This window comes from Sciurus carolinensis, chromosome 17, assembly GCF_902686445.1.
Source record: "Sciurus carolinensis chromosome 17, mSciCar1.2, whole genome shotgun sequence".
NCBI lineage: Eukaryota > Metazoa > Chordata > Mammalia > Rodentia > Sciuridae > Sciurus > Sciurus carolinensis.
Genome location: NC_062229.1, coordinates 50,198,207 through 50,222,462, shown reverse-complemented (window position 1 = coordinate 50,222,462; position 24,256 = coordinate 50,198,207). Strand labels below are relative to the sequence as shown.

Here is a 24,256-nt window from a genome sequence, read left to right as displayed (position 1 = left end):
GCAAAACACCTGAACCATTTCATTATTACGCTTAGCCTCATGGCACAATTAGCAAGCCAGCAAACCCAGGGTTTACTACGATGTAGTGGCTGCTACAACTGCAAAGCCCTAGTCAGCTTATCCACATATGTACAGTCAGGTCCCCAATTGTTAACCACACAAGATCTGACAGAAGAACAGCATCCAACTGCGTCTGGGTCCCGATGTGTCACAGAGAAGGAATTTGGCATTTTCAGTCTTTTCTCGTACATTGTGCAGTAGTCCCCGAGGCCCGCATTATACGACGCTAAAGACCTTGGCAGAGATACTGCTCACAGGATACCTGAATCCAGCTGTTCTGCTCCGTGTCGTAACATCTGAAGATACCTGTCAACCTCTGCAAGACAAAGCAGCCCTGGATGAAGTCATCAAAGGCGATCTGCCCTCGTCCTTGTCTGTCAAACTTCAGAATTAGGATGGCGTGGAACTGGTCAGAGAGCTGGTAGCCCAAACCAGAGAGTGCCTGCTTGAGCTTGTTCTTGTCCATCATCCCGGAGTTGTCCCTGTCGTAGGTGCGGAAGACATTCTGCCAGTCTGTGATGCACTTCCACACGCCCGTGAACTCACTGAAGTTCACACCAGCCTTGTTCTCCCGGTCAAACATTGAAATGATTGACCTGACAGTCACGGGGGTTAAACGGGGTCCACGTGCCACTGGATAGCGCTTGCTGAAGTTCATTGCCTGATATCACCCCACTGCTGTCTTTATCAACTCGCTGGAAGACATTCCTCAGGAAGCTCTGGTCCAGCAGGGCTGCGCCTGCAGCTGGCCCTGGGTCGTAGCCCGGGCCGGGCGATAGGAGTAGGCGGCCATGGATTCAGGCGCCGGCAGTTAACGCGGCTCCATTCGGGCGGCTCAGCTTCCGCTTCCTTGATTCTTGATTTCACTTCATACTCTCCAGGAATCCTGTTGAGGAATTTGGTTCCTAAGCCAACAAAGAGATTTGGGCCTATTTCTGCTTCCAGTAGGCACAGAGTCTCTGGTCTAATGCCTAGGTCCTTGATCCACTTTGAGTTTTGTGCAGGGTGAGAGATGGGGTCTGATTTCCTTTTTGGTACATATGGATTTCCAGTTTTTCCAACACCATTTTTTGAAGAGCCTATCTTTTCCCCAATGCATGTTTATGGCGCCTTTGTCTAATATGAGATAACCGTATTTATGTGGGTTTGCCTTTGTGTCTTCTATTCTGTACAATGGTCTTCATGTCTGTTTTGGTGCCAATACCACGCCATTTTTGTTACTATAGCTCTGCAGTATGATTTAAGGTTTGGTATTGTGATGCCTCCTGCCTCACTTTTCTTGCTGAGGATTGCTTTGGCCATTCTGGGCCTCTTATTTTTCCAAATGAGTTTCATTAACTTTTTTCGATTTCTGTGAAGAATAATGTCATCAGAACCTTAATAGGTTGCATTAAATATGTATAGAGCTTTTGGTAGTATGGCAATTTTGACAATATTAATTCTGCCTATTCAAGAACATGGGCGATCTTTCCATCTTCTAAGGTCTTCTTCAACTAAATGCCATTTTTAAATGGTTAATTTGATGATAATTTCACCACAACAAACTATTTGTTAAAGATTCTGCAAAGGAAGAAAGTTTTTTCATTTGTGACACATGTTCCTACCACCACAAATGTTCTATGTAAAACCAATCATTGCATTGTTGAGTGTTCTCAGTATTTAAAGTTCTCCCAGAAAAAGAATCTTTCTAGAATATATTATGAAGACCCTAGCATAATAAGCTGCTTTCTGCTGACAAAGGTGGTACACAAAAAAACTACATCTCAGAACACAGCATGGCATCTATTCACTAAGCCATGGTCAGTGCATATAAGGAATATTTGTGAAGTTCTGGTCCCTAAATGTAAAGACTAGATAAAGACTAGGTAAGCCTGAGTGAGAGGTGGGCAAGTGAGTGGTGGATGGGAAGCTAATCACATTAATATGTTGCCCAATTTAATCTCACAGAAACCCTATTAAATAGATACTAGAATTACTGTTTCATTGAGGAAGAAATTGAAAGTCAGACAGAAGCCTGTTCAAGCTCACTCAGGAAGTGACTAGGGCTGTCTTAAAAGTTCACATTTTTTATGACATTCTAGCATGTCAAAACTCAATATCTAGTATCCCAAGGTGGATTCTAAAGTGATCAGAGGCATAAAGGATTTAAAAATGTTCACAGCAGCATGTTAACAGCTATCGACCAAATCAGTAAAATTTAAATAATAAAAATTTTAAAATAAGGCCCAATTGTTCCTCAGCAAGAAAAACAATAAGCCATGAGATATTCAACTAATATACTAAAGGACAGTGAAAATACAATTTGCAGTATGTATGATTCTAACAATGTGCAGGCAAAAAGCACGATGCAGTATAAAGTCCTTTCAAAGTTCAAAGCCATGAGAAGAGAAACAAATTATTTAGTAGATTAAACCAAAATTAAAATTTAGTGGTTATTTTTCATTGGGGAGAAGGTGTGATCAGGGAGGGCATATAGAGAATTTCTAATTAATAGAATGTCCTATTAAGTAACCTCTGGTAGTTTATTATTCTTTAAAGGTGTACTTATTTTCATATACATTTGTGGGAATTATGAATTTTAAAAATATACATATAAAAATGATATAGATAATAAATATCCAAGACTACCTCTGGCATTTGTACTTTTAACATATTATTTCTGATTTTTCTTATTATAATTCTTGTTAAGGATATAAAAAAGTTAATTCCAAGACAGGAAAAAGAGCAGTCAGGCTATACTTTTCAAAAGTCATGGGTGGTTAACACCATTTTTCAAATTTTCCAGATGGGCCAAAGGCATGGTTCTCTCTCTTCAGGAGACAAGTATAGTATCTCTGCCTCCATAATGTCCACCCCACCATGGGTCAGCTGAGCCTCATCCTCACCCCCAGCTTGGCTGCACTTGACCTTGGAACTCAAGTTTGCCTTTGTAGTCATCTTCTCCTATCATTCATCTGTGGTCACGTCTTGGTCTTCAAACTTCATTCAATTCACTTTTTGGCCTGTTCATGAGTTACCCTCGACAATGGACAACTGGTGCTCCTGGGCACAGGTTTGTTAGAAAGATGAATTAGGTCAACAAAATCCCTTATGAGCCATAATGGACTGGACAGGGACATTTTCTGAATCTAGCTATACTAAAACTAGGGGTAGCCTGAGATGTCATACTGAGAGATCCTCATCTAGGGCAATATTTCTCAAAGAACATGTTGTACAGATCAGAATCACCTGGGGAACTTGGTAATAGTGCAGATGTTTAGGCCTACCTGACCAGAATAAGAGCATCTAAGAACAGGGTCCAGGAGTTTGCATCTCTGAAAAGCATCCAGATGATGGTTCAGATGTTCTTTGACTTCCCTGTGAGATTGGTATCATGGAGGATACTTGTGTATCAAATACTGATCTGAACTAATCATTGACACAAACTTTATAGTGAGTATATAGGTTTTTATTTTGTCTAAGATAGACACTCCATTACCCAAAATGAGGAGCAACAACCAAGTCATGTCAGAAGAAAAAGGCAAGTTATAAATTTTTCTTATATAGCAGGTATGCAGTCTTAATATTATTCAGGTTTTACTCACACAGTAAAGCAGCCCAAACACAAGAGGTCAGCATAGGTAAAAACAAAGAGGAAATGACACCTGTATTTTAAATGACCTCTCTCCCTTTTCACTGGCTCAGTCAGATTTACTGGGGGAGAGGGACTAATGTAAAAAAATTTCAACGAGGGTACAAGGAAAGAGGGGACATGCCTGGTCCATAAGTGTAGGGTAACTGTCAGCTCTGCCTTTTTTCTATAAATATTTCATCAAAGATTGAGCCAGAACAGTGCATTTTATTCTGGGGAAAAGACAATAGATGTTGACTGTCGCCTTAATGTATTTTTCCTGGATTGTTTTCTGTAAAAAGGACTAATTATGTATTATAAAACTTCCAACTTTCTGAACTGCTTGAAATGTTACTATTGCTTCAAATTTATAAAGAGTTTTCATGACCTGAATATCCCCATCAAGCAAGCATTTGTTCTACTGTTAAAGACCTACTGAACTGGATCTGAGAGTTTTATATGTGGAAAAGGCACATTCCTGGCAGGCAGACTTAATGGAGGTACACATAAGATACAAAGTCTTGCCTTGGGAAAATGAACTAGAGACTCAACTAGAAAACTTTCTGTTTCAGACCAGTTAAAAATGTAAAATATAGCTACCATAGAGCTTAATTGTACAGTGGTACTTTCAACTTCTGTACCAGGAGACAATTTTTTTGCACTTTCTTGGGATTGGCCTACAGCTACAGCCATATTGGACAGATGTTTTTAACTCTAAATGCAATACAGAATTACCTATCATTTCTTTGCTATGCAGATTGAATATTTTGCATGAACATTCAAAAACGCATGTTTATAGTTTGAACTTCTTATGTTTATTGTTTTCTACTACCAAATGTACTGTCTACAGATGGAAAACTCGGAGTCTTTGATGGGTGGTGAGGAATTGCTCAAAAGAATCAGTTACACACAGAGAGACATATTACACATAATGCTGGGAAGGCCTAGATTACAGTTATCAAAATATGTACAGGAGCAATCCTCATCTAGAAGAAGTGTTTCAGGGATTCCAAATGATCATACTCAACAGCTGGCCATATTTGCAAGACTTGGTCAATGGAAAATACTGCCGCTTTTTTCTCCCTTATGGTTTCCCACCCTCTCTATTGCCGTCTTTGTGAAAGCAGAGTGGCATGCCGCCTTACGCTGCTGCTCCTTATTACCCTCAAACGACAGCAATGAAAGCAGGCAAGGCAATTAAACAGTATGGCAGCCCATTTTTATGAGTTTACCTTTAAAGACAACCAAGAGAATTTTAGAGTGGATAGAGGGGTTTTACAACTACAGGGAACTGCTGTAGAATTTTTTTTTTAAGTTAATGACTTTTGCAATAGGGTCTTATCAATACTGAATAATTAAACAATTAAAAAGGAAGTTTTTTTAAGAAAAAAAAACTTTTAAGTTTTGATTTTATCATAACCACAACTCTTTACAATAAAGTGCTATATGTAGTTTTTAATGCCAAAGATTCAGTTTTGTGTTAAGAACTGTGTAGTAATCTGCAACTGCAGATATACTTGAGATATCATCAAGCAGTTTAAAGCAACTGTTTTAAAGATATGTGTAGTCTAGTTTGGGATTTTTAAAATATTAAAACATCCAGCTTGGATTAGAATAACCAAATATTCTGAGTAATGGTTAGTATGTATATTTGCAGGTATACACATGAATATGTATGTGTATGTATACACAACACATATATACATACACGCATCTAAAGACCACTAATTTTCAGCAAATTATACACTGAACAATCTTTGGTGATTCAGAAGCCACTCTTGGTGTCATAACTGATTAATTTTCTGGCAATGAGTCAGTTAATTAGAGGCTAACAAGTGACAAAATACAACACAGGGGTGTCTAGAGTGGAAAAATTTTTTTTCCATGGCCTCAACTTCCAGAACTCAAGAGTACTGGAACTAGAATTGGAAGAGGTAATGAATATTGATTTTCTGGACACATCCTTATGTGAAATAAATACAATATGAAATATCCAAGGTTTGTTGGACAAGCACAATACCCCAAAACAGAAAGACCAGGGAATCAGGCCCAAAGTGTGCAACAGACAGAATATTCTTTCATCAAGGGACTGCAGTTAGACATGTTCTCCAGCATTCCTAGTAGGCACTCTGTTCATGCACTGCAATGGAACCCACTGTTACCCATTTCCAACTCAACATTGGAGGGATGTATTGTCTCATGAAAATATGTATATACATGCATATGTGCACACATGTATACAAGAGTATATACACTCACATATATATATATATATATATATACACATCTCATTTCTTCTAAAAGAAAGCAACAAAATACAACATACCAAAATTTGCTTTTATAAGCTACCAGTTTAGTAAATTGAGCAAAATTTATGCTCTTGAATCTCAAGGATCTAAACCTTGTCACACAAGATCCAATTTCCCATTTCTTTAGATAATATGACAACAAATAGTTCAAAAATACTTTTGAAAAAATTTTCTTTATTTATTCATTTATGCAAAGACAATATCAGCAATAGGTTATAGGAGCATATTCTACGTTTAAAATTAATCTTCCATTTTGAAAGGTTCAGGAGTTTGCCTCTTCTTTCTACCATACTGTAAATACCTTACTCCAACAAAACAGTGGACAAATAAGTTTATTTCCTTACTTTTCCTTAAGGTCATACTGGGACAATTAGAATTGGCTCTTCAAAATTTAGGTATCATTTATAGTAAGCTAGAGATTTAATCACAGAATGACACATGTAAGAATATGACAGCACCAAAAAAAAAAAAAAAAGTATTTTTATAAGGACAAATTTTAGGACATTTTCTAATTCTGAGGTTTAAAAAAATCCAAAATCCTTTTTGGAGATCTTTAAGGCTCTGCCCTTCAGATCCAGAATGAAAATTATTAAAACTTATAGACCATAATGGGCATTAGTGATAGGGCCCATGGTAATTATATCAGATTAGGGACAAGCAGCCTCCACATTTTGGGGAAGGGGCCAAAGGAAGGCCAGGAAGGCACTTTAAACTCATATCCATGGCAAGTCAAATAATTCTGATACAACTACTTCCCTTAAGAAAGTATTACCCCATTGTTACCTTTCCTAGGCTTACCCCTCAAACTGCTCATACTGCTACTTGACTTCTCTACACAGTTCTAAAGGCAACCTCCTGGAAGAATACAGGAGTACAGACTAGAAAAACAAGTCTGGATACAACAGGGGCCCTGGTATTCTAGTTGTCTGTCACAAAGCACAATGTTCGATATGGAGACCAGCTAATCTAGAAATAGATTATTAACTTTGACTCTAGCGTGTTCTTGAAATATGTTTATGAAACAACTCTTGTGGTTTAGAAATGCCAAAACTACCTACTTTGACTCTTAGGGACATCTTACTTTACAAAAAGAAATACAGTAGACTAACAAAAAAATCTACGTACTCTACAATAAATAACTAATTTTAAATGTTTTTACAAAAACAATTCCTTTCAGATACTCTGATTAACCTTTAAGTGACGTAAAAAAATTTCAGCATTCTTTAATACCAATATTTTTCACAATTTAAGATACAGCCATCGAGTTTAGCATTTCAAGGAAAAAATAAATAAAAGAAAAAAAAAAGAAAATGTTAACTCACTAAGAAGCTATATACCTAGTAAAGTTTAGTTTGTCTTGGATTCTTTAAAAACAATTAGGCCCAGAATTTTAGTTATCCTAATTATCATCCCAATCAAACAGGGTATGTGTGTGTATGCATGTGTGTGCATGTGTGTATGGTTATATTTGTGTGTTTGTGTGGTGTGTGTGGATGTGTGTTTGTGTGTGTGTGTGTGGATTCTAGATAAAGGTAAAAATATTTTAAATAAATCTAAGACCCACTGATTGGACTGTTTAGAATCTGTTTTACTGGGTTTAGATAAGAAGACTTGAATAAAGCTAACTGTATATTGAGTTCCACTGATTAAAAATGCAGTTTAAAAAATGTTTTGTGGTAAATTTTTAGGCAAATAAATGCAAAGCACAATACTGTAAATACTGTACTGTTCAAAGGTATTTGTTGGAGAAGTGAAATGCTTGCATTCAAACTATCAAAATTCTGACCTTTCAAAATAAGTTTTTAAAATAATTGACTATTAGTATTTGCTTCTAAGCCTTAAAATGCTAATTCCAAAAAACCCCTTAGAGATAAATCTTAAATTATTCCAACTACTTTTTCAATTATTTGAAAATTATTTTTATACTTATTTACTTTCAATTATCTTTTACTTTTAACTACATATTGAACAAGGAACCAATTTCTAATTAAATATCTAATAAAGAACAATTTCAATGTAAAGTAAAACTAAATAATCTAATGTAACTTAAATAGAAAGTTTGAGTGCGATGTCAAAATTTAGAATTAAAATTTCTATAGTAGTGAACAACTTTCAGTCTCTTCTTAATATTCAAAACCAGCAACTTCCTGAGACTAGAAAGTTAGCAGAGAAGATCAAACAGATTTAAGCACTGCCCGACTTCTTCTAAAGTGATGCACTCTTTTATCCTAGAAAAGACAGAAACAGTCTTTACTTCACTGAAATTTTCCTATTATTGACCTAAAAGAGTTGCAAATTACCTAACACATTTGTTTTAGTTTAAATATTATAAATGAAAGAAAAGGAGATCCTTTTGGAAACACTTTCCTGAACTTTGCAATAACAAATGCACCAAGGTTGGCTAGTTTTATTAAAATTAAAAAAAGTATACCAGTGAACACAGAAATTAAAGAACACAGAATCAATAATAATTTTAAGTACTTCTTAATGCAGTATATCCCAAAGACAACTGGTGAAAAATACATACAATTCTTAAAAGTATTGTTTTTACTATCTGAATTGCACCTGGTAGAAAGCATAGTTTGAGAAAAGCATTCCACATCAGTCTGAAATCCCGCATTTTTAGGTTAAAAGATGTTAACTTTTGGTATATTTAAAGGCATATCCTTAAGTTATGAAGATAAACAATTTAGTAGGAAGAAAAGAGAAAAAATTTTAATAGTTGTCCTCTCTGGTTGATTGGTCCTAGGAATGCCAATGGATACCAAAATACTGAAAGTTCAAATCCCCTATATAAAATAACAATGTATTTGCATATAACCTATGCAATCCTCTGGTATATTTATTTTTCTTTCTTCGTGGTGCTGTGGATCAAACCCAGGGTCGCTACATGCTAAGCAAGTGCTCTACTGTTGAGCTACATCCCCAGTTCATGCTATATACTTTAAATCATCTGCAGATTATTTATAATAACAAATACAATATAAATGACATGGAAATAGTTGCTACACTGTTTTAGGGAATCACAGCCAAAAAAAAAAAAAAAAAGTCCATATGTGTTCAGTACAATTTAAAAAAAATTTCTATCTGTAATTGCTTGAATTTGAAGATGCAGGACCTGGTGAATAGGGAGGACTGACTTGCAAAATGCAAAATTTTCTTTTCACTCTATGTTGCCAACAGAGGTGCACATAAAAGGAAGTAAGGTCATAAAAAAGAGAATAGAGATCAATAAACCAATAATAGTGTTAGTAATATTTTCTTTTTCTAAACAATTAACTGTGCCCTTTTCCTAGGGATTAGATTAAGCTGTCATTACTGTCATTATAAAGAAGTGACTTCTAGAAATCTTGTAACCGGTCAACAGGGTAGCATCCCAATAGGTTAAAGCCTAGAAAAGTGGCCACAATCACTATATTTCATATATCAGGTAAGAAACATAAGATAGTGAAGGGGACTGAATTAAGAATGAAGAGTGGAATTTACCATGGAAATAAATGTATTCCATGGATGCATCCAATTTCAATCAAAACATTTAGTCAATTTAAAGGTCTAGATGTTAAGACAACCGCAGGCTTCCAACTTCTGACTCAGCCCAGAGGAGCAGAAAGTTCTAGAGTTTAAAGGGAGGCTTTTGTCTAATACCAGAAGAAAACTATCTAAAGGCTATTTTTTGCTTTCAAACAAATCAGGTATGTACCACCTATTTAAGCTTCAGAACTCTGGGCAAGGTAAGCTGTCATATAACCCTAACCCCAGTTCTTTCTATATTATACTGTTCTATGTAGAATAAAGCAACAAAAGAATAAACATCAACTTTAAGTGAAAATGCTTAAGTCCTGTTACAAAGATGGTAACTTAATGCTATTATGGCTCTACTCTTTTGCATTACAGAAGTGCCTTGATAGGCCTATTTAAAAGGTTTTAAGTTATATCCTAAGGTACCCATTCACAGATGAAATAAAGCTAATCTCCTCTTTAAACACACAAAAGCGGTAGTTAAAAACTTCCCTTTCAATTTAAAATGATGCAGCAATTTTGAACAAATTCTGGAATTCTGGCAGTTCCTCAAAAGGTTAAACAGTTACCACTGCTGACTCCATAATTCCATTCCTAGATATATATTCAAGAGAAATAAAAATATATGTCCACATAATAACTTGTACATGAATGTTCATAGCATTATTAATAAGAGCCAAAAGGTAGTAACAAGGAAAATGTCTTAGCAACTGATGAAGGGATAAACAAAATGTGGTATATTCATAAATAAAAATTTTTGAAGTACTTAGTGCTATAACATTGACAAACCTGGAAAGTATTTTGCTAAGTGAAAGACAATCACAAAAGTCATGTATTTTATAATTCTACTTATATGAAAAGTCTACAATAGGAAAATCCTTAGAAAAAGAAAATAAATTAGTGGCTGTTTAAGGCTTGAGGGTTTGGTGGAAAATGAGGAATGATGGCTAATGGGTAGGGGCTTTATTTTTAGAGTAATTAAAATATTCTAAACTTGATAGTAGTCATGGTTGCACATTCTGAGAATTTACTAAAAACTATTGTATGGCATCTAAATTATAATCTCTACAAATATACCATTAAAAAACTTCCCTTACCAAACACGATATTCCTCTTCATTGGACTAATCAGTTGCATACATCTTTTTTATACTCACAGACTCAGAACTACAGGGACTCTAGGGAATTTAGTACTATGCATCCTCATTTCAGACTTGTAAAGACTATAATCTTAAGGTCTGGGCATACAGTTGAGTGTAGAGAGAATACTTAGCATGTTCAAGGCCCTGAGTGCAATCCCCAGTGTGTGCACATGTATGCACTCACACACACAACACACAAAACCAAAACCAAATCTGGAGTCTTAAAAAGAATTAAATTAACTGTCCAAGGTGGATAGAAGGATTAGAAATCAGATCTTTCTTAAATTCAAAAACCTACATTTATCTTCTACTTCACCAACTTGGAATCAATTTCCAATTCTTTCTAATTCTGTTCTTTTTGACTTTACCCCTTCTTCCTCTGTACATTGTTCAAGTATAACATCTGAGCAGACCACTGCTTTTGCTCTTTAGTCCAATATCCATGTATTAAGTTCTGCTTTCTAAATTTTTCTTTTAATAGTTGGTCAAGTCAATGTTTTCTTTCAACCATTTCCTCTCATGAACTCTTTAAATTACAAGTTTCTGCTTGCTACAAGTTTCTTCTATAAAGGCAAACTACATTTTATTAATGTTTAAGCACTACAAAACACACTGCTAGATAAAACCCATTCATAGTGGTTTACTGGGTTACAGTTAAAATGTCAATACTTCAATTAAATGCTAATTTAAGTAATCTCAAAAATAGGTATACTGTAGGGGGAAAAGATAATTCGATACTAACACTTGTACTTTTTTATCCTGCATATTTCTTTCATACCTTGAAGTAGTCATCTTGACTAACAAGAGAGTTTCTCAGTCTGTTCTCTGGATTAAATAGACAAGATACCACTGTCTGTATACTTCTGTCCACAGATTTCTGAAACACAAAAGTTCATGGTAATCTAAAGACTACTCTCTTCACTGTTAACAGATTTTTCAAAGTTTAGAGAACATTTGTTTATTTCTAAAGAATTCTTATGTGATTCATAATTCTTACCACATATCAACTAGTATGTAAATTTTCTCCCAAATTAAGAATCTTAGTGATAGAATAGTTTAAATAGCTCAAGTTATTAAAACTCCACGATATTCTGCTTAAAGGTCTTTAATTTCTCCCATTACATTAAGAAATAAGACACTCAGTGTTTCAAGAAAAGTATTCAGAACAAAAACCTGATAATGTAATTTTACTGTAAGCTATTTTACATTTTGTCAACTTTTAAAACTGTGTATCCAATTAGGGAATTTTTTACTCAGTAGTTCTCAGCATTTTTTTCCACCAATAAAAACAGCATGGTATTGGCACCCATGCAACAAATGGATGAAGGATTCCTCCAATTCATCAAGGTTATGCCTTTTACCAGCATGTCAACTACTTCTACACTTCCACTGAACAACATACATTAGAATTAAAGGGTTAGAGTATTGTTATTTAGGAAACCACTCTACTTCTTCAGTATTTGAAATAATTTCTACTGCCTCCACCATTCTTGAGAGATGCTGTTATATATAATGTTATGGAGAGAGTATCATATGTATTACCATTTAGATAAGTAAATGTTTGAATCATTTGTAAAAGATTAAATTCATGCTAATTCCTCTTTCAAGGAATAAAGTTGCAGAAACCTATCTGTAGCATTCTGCTAAATCACATTAATACAATATTTATTAATGTATAATTTTAAAAAACTGAAAACAATGAAATTGGGATGAGAGAAGGACTGAGTCAGAAACTATATGTATACATGGAAACTTTTGGAGTGTCTGAAATCTTATTAACCTTTATATTAATTGCTAAATACTAGTGAATCATGTAAGCTCTCAGTTTATAGCTTTCATTTTTAAATCTGGGCAAAAATGACTGCTTCTCAAAGGGTCATTATTTAAACTTGAAAGAATAAATATAAAATATGAATATCAGTAAACAAAATTAGATGTTTGCCTTTTGTGGGCCATTTCCAGAGGACGAAGTAGCTTCATGAACTGAGCATTCATTTGGTAAAACTTCAGCTCCTGGATCAACTTCATTGCAATGGTAGTTAACAGCTGTGTAAGCCTACATTTGAAATGATAAAGTGTAATTAAAAAGATACACAGATACATTTCTAAATAATACAGTCAAAATTATGAGCTGATATTTTAAGGTTTAATGTAGGTTCTGCTATATTATTTCAGAATTTTGTTTTAAATTGAATAGCTAAAACAGAGTTTTATCTTAAAATTTCTCAATATAATAAAAGGAAACTAATTTGTATTAAGGGAGTGCCTGAGAATTTTAACCAACATATCCTTCAAATATCCAATCCTGATGAAAAACAGAAGGTAACAAAAGCTCAGGTGTTTTAGAGGTAGCACCCACTTTTGTTTTATTCCTTTTCTTATTTAACTATATTAATAGCAAAACACCTCTGTTTCTCTTCAACAGATCTTTATGGGTAGCAAAGTCAGAGGCTGATTTGGGGCATATTAAAAATGCTAATTCTGAATCTGTATTAATACTATCTTTCTTGGATTACATATTGTATCAACAGGTAACTGAGCACTTATATACAGAGCAGCCATTACTTGGGCACACAAAAACTTGAGAAATAAAATGCAGTTTTCCCCATGGGAGTATATAACTGGATGAACAAAAAATAAAATATAATACATAACATAAAGGAGCATTTAAAATATTTATATACATACATGATATGACAAAAGGTCAAGAAGCATACATAAGAAAATACATTTAAATTAAGAATAGGAACTATATGCTAGGGTAATTTATTTTACCGGAGGTATAACATAACTCCTTTGTTCCCCAGCAGGCCACTGCGGTGGCATCTTTAAAAAAGGAAACAGAAATTATTCAAATATTCCTACACATCTTTACAAAGACAGGAGACAGAAGAAAGATATACTTTACATTTCCAATACTTGAGGTTCTTTTGGTTATTTCCACATATAAACCCCGACTTTTTCTCAAATTTCTGGAACCAGCATTTGGTAATATTCAAAGAATAGTGTTCTTTGAAATTATTACTACAGATATGGTCATGGGTCATAAATATGGTCATTATCTATGGGAAGAAATATAGAGAACTACTATGCTGTAGCAGCCAGTGAAAACAAACAGTATGAAATGGAATTAGAATTTTGTGCTCTAAGAATTGGGTAATAATTTTATTTCAACCTATACTCCTAGAAAATTAAAAGTCAGACTGAATGTTTCATGTATTTGGCAGCTATGAAGAAAGAATGCATCTTGAAATAAAATAAGAGATACTAAATCTTAGAAAATAGTTCTAGAGAAAAGTTCTTTCCTAGTCAAAATAACATTCCCTTACTTCCAAGTAACATAGAAATAATCTTAATATACCCTTAATTCTAAACTAACTCTATTTTTTCTATAATTTTAGGCACACTTCACTGGTTTAAACAACATACCATTTGAGAAATTTATATAAGTAAAAGTCACAATAATATTCCAAAGTAAGTCATTTTTCTTTCCCTTAAATTACCTGATAATTATAAACAGGCAGCTGATATCCAGTAATAACCTGAACTGGTGAACTTGGATAAGGAGGATATGCCTGAAAACAAAATTTACAGAAAGAATAGATTTATAAGGCAAATTTTCTTAAAAATAGTAGAATTAAGGAATATTATTACTGATACAACAAAAATTAGAAAATTAAGAAATCTTAGTTATGTTATATATTTAGTTATATAATTATTTATTTTTATATATGCAACAATTCATATATTGCCATGAATATATTCATGTCAATTCATATATTGTCAATGAATCAATGACTGGCTTCTAAAGAAGACAATATTCTCTTCCAAATGTTAGCCTTTTGGGAAGAGAGAAGGGCAGGCTAAATGACAACCTAACTGGTTTTCCAAGCTTCTGTTCACCTCATTTGTATATTTAACCCCACCCAGAAGTTCCTTCTTACATTGGTAACAAGACTTTATTAAGACAGATTTCCATGTAAGCTAAATTAATATATCTGTTATTTTTATAAAAGGATTTTTAGTATTGGATTCCTTGGGTACTACTGATGGGTAACCTGTAGTACCCCTACAGGCTGTTTTTTTTTTTTTTTTCTGTACTTTATTTCTGAAAGTTAAGGACAGTATAATCCAAAGCCAGAACAGGGACAGTATAATAATGTCTTACATGCTTCAATATTTATTCACTGAAAACACAAATAGCATACACAAATACATAAGACTCGGTAATGGTTCACAATAAACGGTCCCTTGCCCAGCACATACAAGGCCCAGGTTCAATTCCTAAAATGAAGAAAGGAAGGAAGGAAGAAAGGAAGGAAGGAAGGAAGGAAGGAAGGGAGGGAGGGAGAGAGGGAAGGAGCAAAAGAGGAGAGGAAGGAAGTAGAAGAGAAAGGGAAGAGGGAGAAAAAGAAAGGAAGAGAGAAGGAAGACAGGTAGGATTTTTCTTCTAATTATGTTGTTTAGAACAAAAAAAAGATACACCTTACATTTCAGGTAGATGAAAAATGTAAACAAATAGTTACTGTAAAACTATTTTACTAATTTTTTTGTTTCTCTTCTGGCAGAGAAAATATCAAGACAATAAAGTGAAGAAAATAAAATGAACTAAGAAGAAAATAAAAGTTATTTATCATCAAGGGCAAAAGTAAGTATGTCAAATTCCACTTTAAATACTAAACAGGACAATACAAATAATACACTAGAAACTTGTTTAATGATATGGTAAAACACATCAGAAATCTATCCAGTCTAGAACTAGAGTAAATACAGAAATCACCAACCTACATAAGGAGGTATCTGGACATTACTGCAAATAAAGAATAGGTAGAATTGAAAAATTTAGAAAAAATAAAACTAGGCTGACGCGCGTGTGCGCACACACACACACACACACACACACACACACACAAAAGCTTCCTTCAAATATATTCAGAGCTACCACATGAGAAAGAAAATATTTATTCTACATGACTACAAAAGGTTTATGATGTAAACAGGAGTAGGTTTTAGTTTTAGCATAAGGAAAAACCCCAAAATGAGAGATTTCTAACAGAAGTAACAAGTTTCTCAGGTATTCCAATAGGGACCATATTATCGCTTTTTCCAGAAATTATGGATATGATTTCAGAGGGCAAGAAGGCTTAAATAAATAACAGGAATGTAGGCAACTCTTACCTGAACATATTGAGTTATAGGATTCATCATGGTTGGAGGCTGCATGTAAGTTTCAGTGTTAGGATTACTCCAAACACTTTGAAACTGTGGTGGAGGAGGAGGATTAAAAATCAAAGGACGTGGCTGCACATGATAAGCACCTTTTTAAAGAATATAAATAAAATCTAGTTTTAGTTTTCTGAAAGCCTATAGATATTTCAATAAGAACTATTTCTTTTTTACTCACATAAATTTTGTTTCCTGATTGCAGGGCCCAGTTTCAGCTTTTTACCATGGAAATTTATCTGTGACTGAAAACAAAACAATAACAAAACTCTAAAATTCCTATCATAATAAATGTTGGCAAGGATGTAGGAAAAAAGGTACAGTCATACATTGCTGGAGGGACTGCAAATTGGTGCAACTACTCTGGAAAGCAGTATGGAGATTCCTCAGAAAACTTGGAATGGAACCACCATTTGGCCCAGTTTTTCTCACTCCTCAGTATATACCCAAAGGACTTAAAATTGGCATTCTTCAGTGACATAGCCACATCAATGTTTATAGCAGCTCAATTCACAATAGGTAAGCTATGGAACCAACCTAGATGCCCCTCAACAGATGAATGGATGAAGAAAATGTGGTATATATACACAATGGAATATTACTCAGTCATAAAGAATGACTTTATGACTTTTGTTGGTAAACAGGTGGATCTGGAGACTCATGCTAAGTGAAATAAGCCAATTCCCCAAATCCAAAGGTCAAATGTTCTTTCTGATATGTGGATGCTAAAATACAATAAGGTGGAGATGGAAGAACAGAAGTTCAGTGGATTAGACAAAGGGGAATGAAGGGAAGGAAGTGGGGACAGTAACAGGAAAGACAATAGAATGAAGTGGACATAACTTTCCTATGTTCATATATTAATACATTACCAGTGAAACTCCACATCATGTACAACTACAAGAATGAGACCCTAATTAGAGCAAGTTATACTCCATGTATGTATATGTCAAAATACACTCCACTGTCATGTATATCTAAAAAAACAAATAAAGAAGGGGGGAGGAGTTCCTGTAATCAGAGAAGGTCAATGATAAGTATATATAAAATAATATTTGTCACCATGAAACTACCTTAGTTATTCTTGCTACACTAATCAAGGTCAAGAGCTATCAAGTAGAATTTGATCAAAAGCCTTTCACCCTTTCTCCAACACTTTCTGTCTCTATTTCATGAAGTTAAATGCTCCAAAATAAGTTCTGACAAGTTACATAAGGTTATTCTTAATTTTTGATTTTGAATAGGAACAGAAGTATATCTTTCTTCATATTTTACACAAGACTGAGTCTACTCAAGACTCAACATTAAATACTGTATCAATACACTATGTAAGTTTTCCATAAGACTACTACTTACTTCTACTATCTTCTGCACATCCACGTCATTGTAAAATGAAACAAATCCATAGCTAGAAAGGCAGATAAATAAAATATAAAATCATTATCATATAGTATGTGATTAAGAACTTCTAGTATTCTATGAAATGATAGAAGTGATAAAGATAAAAGATGAATAAATACTATGATAAACAATTTTAAGATATCAGGTCCTTTACAAATACTGGGTTTTAAAAAAAAATTTTATCTATCTCAGAATGTGCTAAGATTAAGGTAGTATATGAACCTCATTCACTAACAAAGAATTCCTACCTATTAACCTGAATTTAACTTATATAAAGCAAGATAGTTAAAATATAAGACAATGTGAAATGTGCAAATAAAACACTTATTTGATAAAACTAATGAATCCACTTGTGTGAAATACAAACTTTAAGAAAATGATTAAATAAAAGAGCCAAGAACAAAACTTTTACCCTTTACATGAACAATTAACAAAGCAATGAACTTCATTTATACAGTGTCAGAATACTAGTTCTGAAAACTTCTCTTACATGCTGAGGTCAGATATTTTTGTTGGTTTATAGTGAACATGTTTAACTCACCCTTTGGACACACCAGTTCGATCCGTGATTATCTTCACTTCTTTTACTGAACCATATCTAGCAAAGAAACTTCTGATTTCAGTTTCATCCATCTATGGAAAAGAGTTTAAGAGTAAAAATTCAACATTCAAAAATCTTAATTCTACTATAAGAGGAGATTTGGTGAAGTGGAAATATCTTTCAAATGCATACCAAACTACCTGTAGCTCTTTGTCAAATATTTTTGGTACCTATGGGTTAAACACAAAACCAATTTCAAACCTACATGAACTATGAAAAACCTCAGGTTTGCAATAGGGCCTAAATCCTATTATTCATAGTGTACTTAAAAATGTAAATAAAATATGAATACAATACCCTAACATCAATTCCTCCAACAAAAACGGTGTTTGGCATGATTTTGCCTTCTGGTAAAACATAGCCTTGGCTGGTGGTGGTTGATGAGGACTGGGTGCTGGCCTCTCGGGAGATGGTTGAGTTTGGAGTCTCAGAATTTGCAGCAGACTATAATTTTGAAGGCAAACATTGTAATTAGATACACAGACAAAAAACATACACAGTGTGAAACCTAATTTTTGTATTTGAGTATAAAATATTGTGTAAATTATTTTCATTACATGATAATTAGATTTGTCTTCAATATATCTTAGTTTAGGCTCAGCATTTAAAGTTAGCAAAGCTAGACTGGCATAAAATTTTAACCAAAGGACATAGTACTCATCATCATCTTTTGTACAATGTTACGGAAAAATAACTGATTTTATATTTTATAACAATATACATAACTTGGTATAAAAACAAAGTTTAGATTTATAAAACTAAAATTTCTCTGTACTGATAAACTTTCATTTTACTGAGTACATTAATAAAAAGTACGATAAATCTTAAAAGCCCAAAGTAAACAAAAAAAGCTACACACATAAGAAAACAAACATGAAAATGTTAAACCAATCATTTTGCTTCACCTTTCTAGACACCAAAATTAAAAGGAATTTTCAACTTTAACGTTCCCAGTGTTAGTATACTTGCCTTACTTTAGAAACGAATTGTGAAAACATTTGCTCACCTATTATAGCTCCTGCTAAGAAGGGGAATATAATCATCTTCCCAATACTAAAGGTGTTCAAAGTATCAGTTCCATTGATAATTCTAATTTTCAATGATAACATCTTTATTGTCAGATAAAGAAAGCCCCCCACACAATGCATTTTTTTTCTGAATTCTGATAACATCAGTTTTTAGTCTTCCTCTGGTAGACTCTAAGGTTAACTGTAAATTTTCTAAAGCAAAATTTACTGGCAATATTTATGGTGAAGAGGCAAATATAGCTCAGTGAGGAAAAAACTGATTTAGTCAAGAGATCTAGATTCATGTCTCTTACTAGGTTGTAAGCCATTTACTTGCCAGCTGTGTGTCTCTAGGCAAATTACTTCAAGAATGAAATGAGGTAACATCTGTGAATTCATTTTGTGAAGTATAAAGTAGTATACTGCCAATATAACTTAGTGTCCTAATATTCTTATTTATTTTCAATGGATTTTTTGAAAAGCATTTCTTCTAGTTTTACTATTTTAGATTTTAATATTTAGTTTTATTATTTTTAGAAACTTATTTTATAGGTACTTTATTAACAACTAATTGGAACTTCAGAAAACTATGACACACCCACTCATCTGGCATACATTTATGAAGTAAACTAACTATAAGAATAAACACTAAAAGCTTCAAAACAAAGAGAAAGCTTTTACATACTTGTTTATGAAAGAAAATTAAAGACAAGAGAAACCATCCGAACAATTAAAAGAAAAAAAGGAGAGTGATCTTTATAGAAATTTTAGAGGTGAAATCAAAATTGTCTAATCATCAAAGTTGAGGTTTTTTGCATTTCTCTATTCATTTAAAGTAATATTTGCTGTTTTGTGTTTCTACTTGAATACTTTCTTATTATACAATGGTATTTCAGGATACTGGAGTAGCAAAGAGTAAAAATTTCCAATTTTTATCCTTCTTTCAATGTCATTATATTTTTTTAAAACAGGAATACATTACCTAAGCTGCATATCTTGGACTCCTGAGAACCTGATTAGATATACCTTCCCCATTGAATCCCTTCTCAATTAGATCAGTCGACAACCGAAAACACAAAAACAGCGGTTCTGAAATTCTTACAAAATTCCTTTTCACCTCAATCTTCCTTCATTTTTGTATGAACTCTGGATACATTTTTTTTGATAAATAAACCATTTATAGTACTATCTGTCTCTGTACCATAATGAACAGATGCATTTTAATTTACAGTTGTAACATCTGGATAGAAAACCATGCCAGATTATAAAGGGTTATGATTCTCAATAAGGGGAGATTTTGTAACCCAGGGGTACTTGACATTGTCTGGATATTTTCAGATATGATAATATCCCACAATGCAAAGGATAGCCCCCACAACAAAGAAATTTGTTGGGATGTTGCCCAAAATTTGCATAGGGGTGTGGCTGAGAAATTCTGTCATAGTGTCACCAGAATTGAAGAGGAAAATTATTGTTGGGGAAAAACTATTCATTGTTAAGTAAAGTAAGTCTTTTCAGGATGTTTCCTTGCTTGAAATATGAATGTCTTAGAAAGATCTTTGATATTTTCTAATTCTCATATTCTATTTGCAAATATAAAATGGATATCTGAAATAATAAATTGGTAAGGAGGGAAAAAAAGTCATTGGGTATTATCAGTAGTCTTATTTGGACTTAGGCCTTACAAACTGGATGCCTGCTTCCACCCTTGTATTTGTAGAAAAAATGGATCAGTAAATACAAAATTCATTTAATTGTTTTAGTGTAACATCTTAAATTAAGGAAGGAACCACCATGTCTTAGTTCTTAGCCAGCAGGTGGCACTCAAAGCTAACAAAGTAAGGAAAGCACTCCATTTTAATAAGATCCAAAAGTAGGAATGTTTAAACCCCTACTGTGCATTTATATTTATAATTTACATTACCCACAATCAATAAGAAACACTTTGGTCACTTAAACTACAACCAAAACTACAAACACGTCTGCTCAGGAGAAAATTTAATGTTAAAAGTACAACCTTAACCATCAATAGTACACAGCAGTACTATAAAGAAATTACATTAAGTGTTATAAATAATTATTTTTATCAGTTATAGCTTCAAATGATTTGGTGGGGTTTGAAATGAGAAATTTTAGGATAGTAAGTAAGGATGAATTTGGAGGTCATCATGTACACAATTCTCATCACTGCTATTTACAATAATATACTCCATTATATTTGGACATCCATGATGAAGACAACTAAAAGCTAAAAAATTATCATTATTAAAGCTCCTGATATCTGCTCTTTTGACATCATTATTATGTCTCTATTATGTCTACATAGTAAACAGACTGATATCTTTCATGTAGACTGGGAAAAAAATCTAACTTATGGTCACCAAAGTTATATTCAGAGCAATAGGAAGGAACTTGTCAAGGGAGGTTAAAACTAAGAAAATGAAAATCAGAATAAAAACTAAATAAAATCCAAATTGTATTCTTAGGCGGGGAATAAATAAGTAACGAATAAGTGATCCTGACAAAGCTCAGCAAGAAAGCAAAAGTATGTATTAGACATGAGAAAGAAGGTATGACCACAAGTTATTAAGAATGTTATATGGAATAAATAAGGAGATTTTGAATTAAATGGTTAACTTTCTATAAGATTTAACATGTAAATCTTCACAAAACAATCTTAAAAGAACAGACACTTGAGGATGCCTAGTTCAGTTTCTCTAGTTTTCCAAACCATACAGAAACAATTATTAGTGTATGCATCTCATACTCCAAGACAGCAGAAACAATGTAGGTAGAAGAGGCAGAAAGAGAAAAACAAATTCAGATACTTTTCTTAAAATAATTTTAGAGCCAAGCGTAGTGGGGCAACTGGGAGTAAGCCCAGCTATTAGGGAGGCCAAGGCAGGAGGATTACAAATTCAAGGTTATCCTGGGAAGCTTGGGGAGAACCTGCCTCAAAATAAAATAAGAAGGATTGGGGATACAGCTCAGTGGTAGAATGCCTGACTAGCTGTGGAAGACCTTGGGTTCAATCCCCATATCAAGTAAAAAGAAGGAAAAATTTTTTAAGGCATTTGATAAAGTTAACATGGTCTAAATAACAAAGCCTTATTAAGGAACTATACCCTTGCCCACTTACTGAGATGCAAAATTCTAGCAGTGTATTTTTTAAATCCCATAATTAAGTAGTTTATATTGGAAATTCAAGGATGGTTCATTCTTAGAAAATCTGTTATTTTAATTTGTCACTGAAAAAGCATCTGATAAAATGCAGCATTCGTTTTGTAACTTTTTAAAAAAACAAACAACTTATTTTCTATCAGTCTAATTCTAATCTATCACTAAATTTAAGTTCATTAAGTCCCAAGTTTTCAATTTTCAATTCTGTGAATATAATATTCAAACATCATTTCAAAGTTACCACAGTGGTATAGTTGTTGCTCAATTTGAGTTTTTATAGGCATTCCACATCTGGGACAATGGAATTAAATGGGTTGAAGTGAAAGTCTAGAGTCATTTCCATTCAAATTAGGAAGGACATTTCTTTAATATCACTACAAAATTTTTCCACTGCCAATGACAAAGGGTTAATGTTTACATAATTTTTATGAATAAGAAAAAATACAAGTAAAACGGTAGACCCAGAATTTACAAAAAAATAAATTTAAAAAGCTCACAGTCAATGATAAAACTTTACCAATGATGTTTAAAAAGGCACATCAACATAGTGAAACATTTTCCAGTTGTTAGGTTGGCCACTTAAAAAGTCACAACTCTCACTGGAAAGGGTGTGAAGAAAAGATTACCTTACCCACCATGGGGAGGGGGGAAGAGTGGAACACACATACCAAGCATAGCTTGGAAAAGCTTATTGAAATTTAAAATAATTATAAAATAAGCATAACCTAAAAATTGCACTTCTGGCAACTTATCTCAAGGAATTAGTAGTACAAGTTTACCAAGATATTTGCACAGAGCTATCTGTTATAGTATTAACATTGAAAAATTGGGCTGAGGCTGTAGCTCAGTGGAAGGGTGCTTGTGAGGCACCACATAAATAAAATAAAGGTATTGTGTCCATCTACAACTAAAAATATTTTTAAAATACTGAAAAATTATTCATCCATGAATTCAGGGTAGTGAGAAAAGTATAACAACATTATATATATTTAAAATTATTTTAAATTTATCTTTGGATTAATGGCATACTATATTAAAGATGTAGGTTGTCAAATAGTATTACATGGCATAATACAAGTTTTTAAAACAAAACTTACCTACCCATATGCAATATGAGCCTATAGATAATCTAGAAGGGTATACGTGTGCCAAAATTTAAGTTGTAGTTGCTGGGACTGAGGCAGATCTCCACATTTTTAGTTATTATTTTCAAGTTAATGAATATTTTATAACTAGAAAAGCAGCTGTCATTTTCTCACTTTAATACTGGAGAAAAACTGTGCTTCAAACAACTCACTGTTGATTTAAAAAAAAAACTATCAACATGGATAACTACATGTTACACGGATTATTGCAAAATTTACCTATTTATATTTTTATTTTAATATTTGTGAAAATAGCAATTTCCTCCCTTTACCTCTAAAAGAGAAATGACTAAGTGAATGTGCAATAGGTAACACACACGTTTGTGACTTAATGGTTGGCCAATGAATTTACGACAGTTACATCTCGTGGTGGGGGAAAAACAATGCCATTTGTAGAAATTCATACATAGTAACACCACAGGATATCTACAAAATGCACATTTTATTAAAAATTTCTGATTTGAGAGAGGTAAACCCCTGGATCTGATCTCATGAGGTAACTACGGCGTCGGGCGACATTTTGTGCCCGATGTGGCCCCATGGGGCCACCATCAGCCTCTGCGGAGGCGCGAGGGGCCTCGAGGGTCCTCCAGCCCCGGCCCGGCCCCACCCCCGAGCTGGCGGACAGCGCACTCAGTATGGCTTCAGGGCAGCTCCCCGCACGCGTCCAAAACCCCATCCCACCGCCCGCAGGCTGCGGGAGGGCGCGCTTCAAGACGAAGCTCCCGCCCTCCACGTCCAAATCAGCGACATCCTCGGCAGGACCACGCTGCTCGGCGGCGTTCGGACGCCAAAGGCCCGACGCCGCCTCGCGGGGGCCGCCAGGCCAAATCCACACTAGCTCGCTCGCGGAGCGGGCCGCTGCCCGTCTTCCCCCGGAAACGCGGGGCTGCAGGAGCGGGGGTGGGGCAGCAGTGGGGTGCCCCGCGCCCCAAACCTCCGGCAGGGGCGAACGTGGCACTGCCTCGGAGTCGGCGGAGGCGGGAAGAAGCCGCTGCACGAAGCCTCGGGCCCTGCACGTGGCGGGGGGAGGGGAGGGCTCCCAGGGCCGCACCACCAC

At 34.3% G+C, this 24,256-nt stretch overlaps 1 protein-coding gene and 1 pseudogene across 1 annotated transcript; both read right to left on the bottom strand.

The window, feature by feature from the left end:
• Positions 1 to 286: 286 nt before the first annotated feature.
• On the bottom strand, positions 287 to 853 carry LOC124968276 (programmed cell death protein 6-like; annotated as a pseudogene).
• Positions 854 to 8,153: 7,300 nt separating this feature from the next.
• On the bottom strand, positions 8,154 to 23,715 carry Dazl (deleted in azoospermia like). Its single transcript, XM_047530544.1, has 11 exons — positions 23,701 to 23,715; positions 18,162 to 18,308; positions 17,805 to 17,896; positions 17,219 to 17,270; positions 16,044 to 16,107; positions 15,818 to 15,957; positions 14,143 to 14,214; positions 13,415 to 13,465; positions 12,582 to 12,695; positions 11,418 to 11,516; positions 8,154 to 8,207 (listed from the first exon to the last, which is right to left on the bottom strand). Exons 1-11 carry the CDS (start codon positions 23,713 to 23,715, stop codon positions 8,154 to 8,156), a joined length of 900 nt encoding a protein of 299 aa, XP_047386500.1.
• Positions 23,716 to 24,256: the final 541 nt, after the last annotated feature.